Source organism: Mesoplodon densirostris, chromosome 14, assembly GCF_025265405.1.
Source record: "Mesoplodon densirostris isolate mMesDen1 chromosome 14, mMesDen1 primary haplotype, whole genome shotgun sequence".
Taxonomy (NCBI): Eukaryota; Metazoa; Chordata; class Mammalia; order Artiodactyla; family Ziphiidae; genus Mesoplodon; species Mesoplodon densirostris.
The window spans coordinates 87,096,514-87,107,637 of NC_082674.1; the positions used below are offsets into that span (position 1 = coordinate 87,096,514).

Consider the following 11,124-nt stretch of genomic DNA (forward strand, 5'->3'; position numbering starts at 1 on the left):
TTTTAAAAAGTAAGTAATTATCATTACTATCAGAAATGAGGTACTATTAAATTACAATGAGTAAACTGAAAATGGAGAAGAGGTCATTCATTTTGAAAAAGGTGATTCAATGTTCCTCTTCAGGTTGAAACTGAATTATGTACATAATTAAAGTGTATCTTGCTGAGTAAATTATTTCTAAACATTTTCAATGTGTGTGTGTGTGTGTGTGTGTCGGGGGGGCCATATGTCCAACATGAATACATCTGATACTTTAATGAGTAAGACAAAAGTGAAATAATATAGACATATGTTGGCATTTTACTTGGCAATGGCATGAGTGATTTCTTTGCTCAATCAGCTAATAGTTTTCAAATATTGCAAGGATATGCCTCAATTTTTGTGCTATTTATAATTAAACGGCTACAGATACAGTGCACTTTTAAGATTAATCTGTAATACTAATACTTCCTCCATCAATTTCTTAATACTAGACACTCAACAAAACAATAGATCATGCCTTAAATTTTAGCTTTTGCAGATTTCCTTTGTGTAAATACTCCTACCATGGTCAATTTAAAATTATCAAAGGGAGGTTACTGAATTCTCTTTGAGGTAACAAAAATTCCTATTATATCCTTAGTTCATAATGTCTCAATTTAGTAAATTAAAATATTATCCATCATATTAATTCATACCTCTTATTTCATATAAAGCTTAAACATTCCCCCCATGTTCCCCTGCAGGACCAGTTGCAGATGGGCCATCTGCTACCTAGGAAAAATGAGGAAGTGAAGTCAGCTTCTCTCATTCCTGCTCAACTCCTCCCACACTTACTTATTGCTGTTTTTGACCTTCCCAGGAAATTTTTGGTTGACTGGTACAATTGTAAAAAGGTGTTTTTTTGATCTCTGGGCCTAGCAGAGGTCAAAAATATTTATCTTTCTCACGGACACATTGATAGATCCTTGATAGACTCATTAAGAGGCTATTATTCCCATGACAAGGATGACACATTTTTTTTCTTCATATGTCTGGCACCTTTCCAAACTTGATTGGTTTCTATTTGTTTTTTGTTTATCTGTGTGTTGTTTGGATAATGCACTTACACAGATTCATTCTGTTGGGTGTAGCACCAGGATTTAAAATGGCTTGAACTTTCTCCCTCTCTCTCTCTGTCTCATAACCCACCTCTCTTTCATGGAAAACACCTGTCCATATTTTTATCTAGACAAACTCTGAAAGTGAAAGCCAATACCAACACTAAATTAACTCTTCTTTGTTTTGGCAAACCCATTTTTTGTCTTCTGGATTTCTCAGACAGGAGCCAGATTCCATTCTATAGTTCAGGGCTCACTGTGGGAAAGACATATCAAGTTCTTCAAGTTGCCTGAAGAAGCCCCTTGCGCTACAATTAAGCTGAGGAGCTGACATCCCCTCCACCTTCTTTTGGGTGAGGGGATGTGTGTGTGTATGTGTGTGTGTGTGTTTATGTGTGTGTGTCTTATTCATATACACATGTGGTAATACAGGGACAGCTCTTTCCAAAGAAATATTCCACACAATATCCTTTGTTACTCTCAGCTCTCTCTACCCTTTAATGTCCTCATTGCGTGTTCAGGAGAACTGTAACTGATTTTTGACAAGATTCTTTATAAATTCTGTGTATGGTCTAGTATTTCCTTTGGAATAAATATATATTAGATCTTAGTACTTCAAACAAAATTTGAATTTTAGCTGGTTATTACACCATAAATGTGGGTAACATCATGAGATTTTTCCAATCTACTATCAAAACTGTTCTCATGTCTTTCATTCAAACATACACATACATATATACACATCTCAGGTACCACATATTCATTATATTAAAAAAAAATAGAAAATACAAATAAATGAAAAAAATCATAAACAATGAAATAAAGTACACCTGAAATTAATTTGCTTTATTAAAATTTGCTTTATTTTGTGCCCATGCACATAAAAATATGTACAGAAATAGACTCCCTATCATTACCCTCTAGTACCTGTGTTCTCCGCCCCTCCTATTCTTGCTTTATACATTGTGCTCCTCATTCCCTCTCAGCAAATACAAACCATTTGAATGTCAATGGCAGTATGTGTTCTAATTCATGAAAATATTAACTTTCCTGAACTAATCCTCTATCATTGAATATTTAGGTGGGTTTTTTATTACTATGTAAACCACGATACTCTAAACAAATTATATGTGTATCATTTATGTTAATTTCCTTAGCAAGGTATATACTTTTCATTAATCTCTCTTGGTGTTCATTTGCATTTAATAAGTATTAAGGCTTAAACCAAAGGTATATTTTCTAAAGCAGAAATTTAGGTATCAGTTCATGAGAAAAGGATTTATTTTTTCCTTGAGAAATCCTTGTAAATAAGCATTTGCCTGATATTGCTTACTCATAAATCTGAGTTAAATGATATATATTATTCATATGATAAACCCCCTTATTAATATTTTGGTAGACAATCTAAAATCAATGACTGTTTCTAAAAATATCCATTTCCAATGATCTGCAGTAATCCTAGATGCTTATGTAAATTTCAGTTACACTTTCCACACCTGCTAAATTAGGTTAGCACACTTATCTAGCATTCTCTCTCTGTATTGTATTGGGTCATTATTCTAGATTGTTCCAAAAAAATGTTATCTCCCAGAAGATTATGGAATAAATAAGAAGAGAAACAAAATGGAGGTAATGAGTTATACATTTTTTTTTAAGTTTAGTACAAGTTAAGGAAAGTGTGTCATTTAAAATTAATACATATTTTGGTATTATATCATTTTATCCCTTCTAATTCTGAGGATATTCTGCAAAAATCAGAGAAATACAACAATGATGTAGAACTCACATGCTTCTGTTTTTCTGGAATTGCCCATTATGATAACTGACTCACATAGGAAAAACCTTGCATTAAAATGTAAATGAGGACTTCCCTGGTGGCACAGTTGTTGTGAGTCCACCTGCCGATTCAAGGGACACGGGTTCGAGCCCCAGTCCGGAAAGATCCCACATGCTGTGGAGAGGCTGGGCCCGTGAGCCATGGCCACTGAGCCTGCGTGTCCGGATCCTGTGCTCTGCAACAGAAGAGGCCACAACAGTTAGAGGCCCACATACCGCAAAAAAAAAAAAAAAAAAAAAAAAAAAATATATATATATATATATATATATATATATAATAAATAAATAACTGTAAATGAGTTTTAAAGACAGTGGTTGCAATAAGGATGTCAAGCAGGAATTCTCTTATCTAACATTGTCTCTCTTAGTTACCTGCACATTTGGTAATATAGTATTTAAAGATGACTGTTTTAGGCCACAAATGTACACTTTTGAAAGTAATGATCTAAACCCCTCAATAAATGTGCAAAATTGCAGAATATATTTTATTATCAAAAGTTGAGAATTTAAAAGTTAGACCTAAATTTTTTTAATGTAACTATCTTTAAAAGTGACATTTTTCCTTGAGTATGACTTTATTCTCAAGGGAAAGGCCTCTATTAATTCTTGGCTAATGCATTAGAATTCTGCATGTATGGCTAACGAGGTTCAGTTTGGGCTGTTTATACCTGTTGAGCACTCTGTCCATATGACCCATCAAGAGAGTAATGGAAATATGGACATTGAACAGGCTGAATGAAGTTATTGAATGAAAATAAACATAATTCTACTAAAAAAAGACTGCTTCTCTTTGTGGTTTGCTTAAAACTCTGTAAATAAAACAAACCAAAATCAACAAAAATAAAACTGAAATAATTTCTGCTGTTAAAAAACATATATCTCCTGTGATATATGTAGAAAAAAATCAGGTCACAGAAACTTTAAAAACTACTAATTGAATAATATTTAGAGATGCAGTGTTTTACTTAATATTTGAAATCACTGAATGGAACTCTTTGGCATAAACCTTTCATAACATATATTATCAGAGAAAAAAAAAGAGTGATACTGTGCCTTTAATTTCCCTTTCTGAGAGAGGGAAGGCTGCACACCACTGACAGGCTCACTTGTTCCTGTCTTTAATGTGCAATCTGTTTTCTCCAGCGGAGGGCACTCAGTGTATCACAAACTCAAGCATTAGCACCAACAAGCTCTGAGCAACATCAGTCTCTGGAAAGCCTTCTGAATTAGACAAGGCCTGCCTCTCAGCACAGCTACAAAACACTTTAAACCTGACCAGCTAAATGGATAAACCTAGCCTGCATAGCTTTTAAACTGGGGTCTCATACAGCACAGGAGGCCTACTTGCTTGAAGAACTGAAAATCCAGAGGATGATTTGCTGTATCTGGGAATGGCAAAAGCCAGCACAATAAGGAATGCCAGGTATTCTGAAGATTTTCTTTTTCTTTTTCTTTTTTTTTTCCTCTCTTTTTACAGAGAAGTTGGTTACCTTCGAGATGGGCTGTAGCTCTTTTGCACAGCTTGCCAATAACTGCTGATGGGTCTCTGGTGAATTACACAATGATGCTCAGAGCCTAGAGGCCCTCCCCCACCCCCAACTGCTTCCTTCTCCTTGCCCCCCATCCCACTACGTGCTGATTTTTTTTTTCCTATATGTATAGATTTTTTTTTTCTGTCCCCTCTGGGGAAGTTTGTATGGGGCTACTAGCTCACATGTAGGATCAGAATGGTGTGAATGACAGCCGCGCTGTATCATGAAGGTGGTGGTTGTTTCAACACGTGAGACCAAACAAGAAGAAAGCTGAGAGGGGGGAACCGTTTTGGATGACAAAGGATGGGTAAGTGAACTTTTGTTGTTTCCTTCTTAGTAAAGCTTATCCTCTTGGCTTCGTATTCTCAGTCGTGGCATTAGCTGATAAAAGACGGGAAAACAGGCAAAAAGCGGCAGCCTCGGAGTTTGCCAGTTGACTCACTATAGTTGCTATTATATTTTTAGATCATTTTCCTTTTCCCGTTTTTTTAAACTGTAAATGCATAACATGGACTTAAACAGACTGGAAAAATATCTTTCAGACTGTCTCTTCCGAATGCGTATCCTGGCTTGGGAATTGAGCGTGAGATAAATGTTATGTTTCCTTCTATTTCTTGATAATATTAACCATGCTTGTATTTCTGGTTGCTGTCAGGAAGATTGTTAACACTTTACTGCGTGTGTGTAAGGGTGGGGTCATTACTTTATCAGAGGTCGCACAAGGGTTTGTTTTATCTTTGAAGATGTACCCTGAACACAGCTTCCAAATTTCCAGCAGTCATTTGCCTGTCTTATTTTTTCAAGTGTAACTGGCTCCCCCCACCACCACCCCTTTTTCCTGTCTGGGAGAGCTGGAATGTATTTCAATGAGTCTGTAGCTGGCAAGAGGACAGAGAGCAAGATCGGGTTTCAAATTAAAAAAAAAATCTTAACTGAGTAAAAGAAGTTTTTATGTTTGTTTGTTTTGTTTTTTAAATTAGGGATTTGGCTGATTGCCTCTTAGTTAAAAACATGAATATTTAAGATTAATAAAGAAAATGCAGCACAAGGTACTTTTTTTCCCCCTCACTGCTAAGAAATAATAAATCTACTGTTGACAGAGGAAAGAAGTCCTTTAACATGCTATGACTTGGAAGTGCAGTATAAGTGCCAGTAGATTGCAACTTTGCAGGTTTTCTAAAGTTAATGGAGGTTTGGGAGAAAAAAAAAAGTCAGTGAGAAATTTGAACAGGTTGGGATAGGAGGGAAATAATAGTATGCTGTTTCTCTGCTTGTTTATCCCCCAAATTTGCAAAATCAACTGTGTTAAATATATCAGGAAAAAACTAGTGCTACACAAGATTGTCTTGTATTTTATGCAAATATTTAATAAGAATTTGATAATCATAACTTTGGAGTGTTCTGTGTTAGTAGTAGTTAGGACACTGAGCCGGTGATCACTGAGCAGGAGAGCCTCAGTAGGAATCTCTTCCTGAACGTTGAGAGCATATATGCTTATTAAAACATTGAGAGTACCTCCTGCTGTTACTAGTCTTCACACCATGCTTCACTGGCTGTTTATACTGGTCCCAGGGACATTTTTTCAGAGCTCCTATATGGTTATCTCATTATGCAATAAGGATGCAATTTCAAGCAAGGAGAACTTGAGTTACCTTGACAGTTTACTGAAGCTCCTTTGCCAAATCACAGCCTCTTTACTCAACTAAGAAAGATGTACAAGTACAGGGCTTACTAAGATACACTTTTCCCATTACCAGAAGACTTAGTACTCTTCCTTTTGGTACTGGTGTTCAATAGAGTGACTAGCCAAACACTGATGTTATTAAATGTCACCATTATGTGATAAGATAGGCTCGGTGTTTTTCAGTGTTGATACACATATGAACTCCTGAAACTCAGGAAGCTGTGGTTAGTTCTATGACACTGTGGCGATTTGGAGATCAAGGAAGAAAGCATGAAACCTAAAGAGCAAACATGCAACACTGAAGAACATAAAGCTTTAAGTGTCAAATACATTGTTCTTAAATCAACTGTCCCATTACTACACTATATGAAATGCCCCTGATATTGGTAAACTGGTGGTGATTTACATTAATAGCTTTACAATGTGCATTTGTCTTCTTTTAATATTGTAGGTTTCCATTTAATTACACAGCTGAGAGGCATGCGTGTAGTGCTAGTGCTACTTCCTACACTGCTGCTTGTTATGCTCACTGGGGCTCAGAAAGCTTGCCCAAAGAACTGCAGATGTGATGGCAAAATTGTGTACTGTGAGTCTCATGCTTTCACAGATATCCCTGAGAACATTTCTGGAGGATCACAAGGCTTATCATTAAGGTTCAACAGCATTCAGAAACTCAAATCCAATCAGTTTGCCAGCCTTAACCAGCTTATATGGCTTTATCTTGACCATAATTACATTAGCTCAGTGGATGAAGATGCATTTCAAGGGATCCGTAGACTGAAAGAATTAATTCTAAGCTCCAACAAAATTACCTATCTGCACAATAAAACATTTCACCCGGTTCCCAATCTCCGCAGTCTGGACCTCTCCTACAATAAGCTTCAGACATTGCAATCTGAACAATTTAAAGGCCTTCGGAAACTCATCATTTTGCACTTGAGATCTAACTCATTAAAGACAGTGCCCATCAGAGTTTTTCAAGACTGTCGAAATCTTGACTTTCTGGATTTGGGTTATAATCGTCTTCGAAGCTTGTCTCGAAATGCTTTTGCTGGCCTGTTGAAGTTAAAAGAGCTCCACTTGGAGCACAATCAGTTTTCCAAGATCAACTTTGCTCATTTTCCACGTCTCTTCAACCTCCGCTCAATTTACTTACAATGGAACAGGATTCGCTCCATTAGCCAAGGCTTGACATGGACTTGGAGTTCCTTACACAACTTGGATTTATCAGGGAATGATATCCAAGGAATTGAGCCAGGCACATTTAAATGTTTGCCCAATTTGCAAAAATTGAATTTGGATTCCAACAAGCTTACCAACATCTCACAGGAAACTGTCAATGCGTGGATATCATTAATATCCATCACTTTGTCTGGGAATATGTGGGAATGCAGTCGGAGCATTTGTCCTCTATTTTATTGGCTTAAGAATTTTAAAGGAAATAAGGAAAGCTCCATGATATGTGCAGGACCTAAGCATATCCAAGGTGAAAAGGTTAGTGATGCAGTGGAAACATATAATATCTGTTCTGAAGTCCAGGTGGTCAACACAGAAAAATCACAGCTTGTGCCCCAAACTCCCCAGAAGCCTTTAATTATCCCTAAACCGACAACCTCAAAATCTGACCCCAGCCAGTCCACCCTTGAAACACCAAGTCCTTCCCCAGGGTTTCAGATTCCTGCCACAGAGCAAGAGTATGAGCATGTTTCATTTCACAAAATTATTGCAGGGAGCGTGGCTCTCTTTCTTTCGGTGGCCATGATCCTCTTGGTAATCTATGTGTCTTGGAAACGCTACCCAGCCAGCATGAAACAACTTCAGCAACATTCTATTATGAAGAGGGGGCGGAAAAAGACCAGAGAGTCTGAAAGACAAATGAATTCCCCTTTACAGGAGTATTATGTGGACTACAAGCCTACAAACTCTGAGACCATGGATATATCGGTTAATGGATCTGGGCCCTGCACATATACCATCTCTGGCTCCAGGGAATGTGAGGTATGAACCATGATCCTCCTAAAAGCGTTTCTACTGTGGGAAAGGAGAGGTAAATGTTTGAAGCTCTAGAGGTGTATATAATCTCTAGAAAGAGTAATGACCCTTTTGCTTTTGGGTTTTGCTCAGTGTGAAAGGTTACTTAATTTAATTACAACCACCAGGAAATTGACTGCTTTTTTTTTCCTTAAATGGTTGAAACTTGAAGGAAGTTCATTCAAGGATGATATTAAGTTGGAATAAAGCACTATGTTAAAACATCTGTTTTTTAACAGTTTGTATACAGGGGTTGGACTTACAAACACACATACACACAAAACTCTTTTCATCCTAAAATTTATGTCTGGTTCTTGTTGTTTGAATTTTGTAATCAAGTAAAGAAGGAGGGGCCAGCTTAATTTAAAAACAAAGTGACTTTACCAAAATTCCAGGAGCTAATGAAGATTTAAACCAAAGAGCAATTTACCCAAGCGTTGATTTTGTTGTACATTTTTTAGTTTTAAGTAAAGCATGCAACAGGGATCTCATAGGGATAACTGTTTCTGTGTTACTTGCCATTTAGTTATTATACCAGCATAGAGAATGTCAGGCCTATTGTGTAATTGTATTAAGGCGTTTAAAGATGTGTTTTTTCCTCCTTTCCTTCCTTCCGACCTTCCTGCCTTCCTTCCCTCTTTCTCCCTTCCTTCCTTTCTTTTCTTCCTTCCTCCTTTCCTTTCCTTTTTATTTTTTGTTTTTATTTTTTTATTACTGGACATAGATCACTTTTCAAAGGTTTTCTTAAGTGCTGGCTTTATATGTATGTAATCAGAATGAAACTTAACTTCTACATTTTGGCTTTGTCCCTGGTAACTAAAATCAGGTCATGATGTTGTGGATGATTTAGCAATAACACAACGACAAACATAACAGGGACTGTTTGTCAGTGTTGCTGTCATCCGCAAAGACATAATGTGTATTCTTGTTAAACTAATCCAAAACTAAGTGATGCAAATATTTATAAATAAAAAGAGAGAGATTTGGGTTCTGAGTATTTTCCCTTTCTGTAACAATCACCTCAAATGAAGGCATTTCATGTTATACTATTTTCATTTTCATGAGAATAAGTTTGGATCAGTGTCTGATTATTTAATTTTAAAGGTCACATATAGGAATATGTTTATGAGTAGGAAAATGGTCACAGATTTCCAACTTGTTAATAAGTAATACTGGATGCAAATTATTCTTTACTTGGTAAAGTTGATCAAAAAGTGCAAAGACTGTGACTGCCTAGGCCTTACAAGAATAAATTAGTAAAGAGAGGTAAAGTTCTGGCTCTGTGTCATCTTAGTATCCAATTTTACATGATTACTTTTTCGAAAGAAAGTTTTAATGACAATTTAAAGACTTTGCCCTTTTTAATACTAGTTATAAGAGTTGAAAATATAAATTGCTCTTTGATAATATATTCCCAAATCTTTCCATAATCCTAAATGCAGATGCTAATGAAAATGTTTTCAGACAAAGCACTGAGTCTGAAGTAATCTCCAGCTCAGTGTAATTTGGAATATGGAGCTATTCTTCGCAGAGTTCATTTTCTCCTCTTTGTGTTTGATTGAAAATAAGAAAACTAATCCCAGACAATAAATTCCTGAAAGAAAGCTGTATAAGCGATTGCCCTTTAAAATTAAAGAGAATAAAAAATTTTATATAAAAGTCTAACAAGGCTTGATGTTTCTATTGCAGGCCGACATTTATATAATATTTTTGAATATTAGTAAAACAAGTTCATCCTGCTTTATTCTAGATTTGTCTTCTATTTTGAGATCCTCTTAAAAACTAGTAATATAAAAATAAAAGGAAAATTCAGTTCCATTCATTCATTTTCTCTTAACATTTATATTAGAATGGTGATTTTTATTTGTAAGAATCACCAAGAAATATTCCTAAAGAGCTAGCAATTCAGAACAAGTGGTTCTAAAACTTTTCCAGAGATCCTAAATTCCAGAGATTATCCTTTAAAGACCATAGACATTACCATGATAGAAACAAAATAAAAACATATTTTATTCTGTAAAAAAGTGTTTAAGAATACATTTTGATATTATATGTGTTCTGTAGAGTGATGTTTATGGTCCTGAAATTGCAGTGACATCGTTGGGGTTGGGTGTGGTGTTACAGCATTAATTAATGAAAAAAATAATTAAATGTTATAATGAAGCTGTTGAGTTGAAATTGTAGCCCTACTGAAGTAGCCAAACTCTCCATGCCCTAAAAAGTAGAAAATGGTTGGCTATACATTTGAGATCATTAACTCCACTTCTGAGTGCTTGGGGTCCAATAAAGCTACCTTTAACTGAATATTACCTTGTTTTGAAACAAAAATACACAGAAACAAAGTGTAGCTGCCACTCCTCCTTTTTGTCAGTGTAATCAATGTTCAGTATATTACAGTTACAGATGGAAGTAAGAAATGAAGAAAAGTAGATTCTTAGAAATTGTTATGAAAACAATAATTTTCCCTTACTTCTTTGTCACCCCAGAGTAAAATTTCTCTTGTTGAGAAAACTTCTCTACAAAATGAAGCCAAAAGAGAGAATCGATTTACCCAATTTATGACTTTTTAGGACAGTGGAGGTATGCTGAGTTTAGGTCTGGTGGTGTTTTGAGAGACCTCACGTATCAATAGCTTAGAAAAATAGTGAACCATTAATATATTTATAATACATTTTTGTGAGGTAGGTTTCTTATTCAAAACATCAAACTCTACCCAATAAAGCCATAAATATTTAACTAGAAAACTTAGCACCAAATGCTAATTTTCTAAGATAGTGCCTTGAAAAAAATTGCATTAAATTGAAAAGTTCACTTATATAGTTGATGTTACCTTCAATTATCATAGTCTAAATATAGTTAAAATATTCATTATGTCTATTTCCTTTAAGAAGAAAATAAAAATATTAACAGTCTTCCTTAGAATAATGTCTGTGAGCCACCACACACATCTAGCATGCAATTT

At 35.5% G+C, this 11,124-nt stretch overlaps 1 protein-coding gene across 2 annotated transcripts; it reads left to right on the forward strand.

The window, feature by feature from the left end:
• The first annotated feature begins 4,069 nt into the window (after positions 1–4,069).
• On the forward strand, positions 4,070–9,149 carry LRRTM4 (leucine rich repeat transmembrane neuronal 4). Of its 2 annotated transcripts, XM_060117787.1 has the most exons (3): positions 4,070–4,338; positions 4,677–4,754; positions 6,583–9,149. In XM_060117787.1, exons 2-3 carry the CDS (start codon positions 4,751–4,753, stop codon positions 8,133–8,135), a joined length of 1,557 nt encoding a protein of 518 aa, XP_059973770.1. In that variant the 5' UTR covers positions 4,070–4,338; positions 4,677–4,750; the 3' UTR covers positions 8,136–9,149. The 2 variants fall into 2 exon arrangements, with proteins under 2 accessions (XP_059973770.1, XP_059973769.1); XM_060117786.1 differs by having other exon boundaries at positions 4,070–4,754.
• Positions 9,150–11,124: the final 1,975 nt, after the last annotated feature.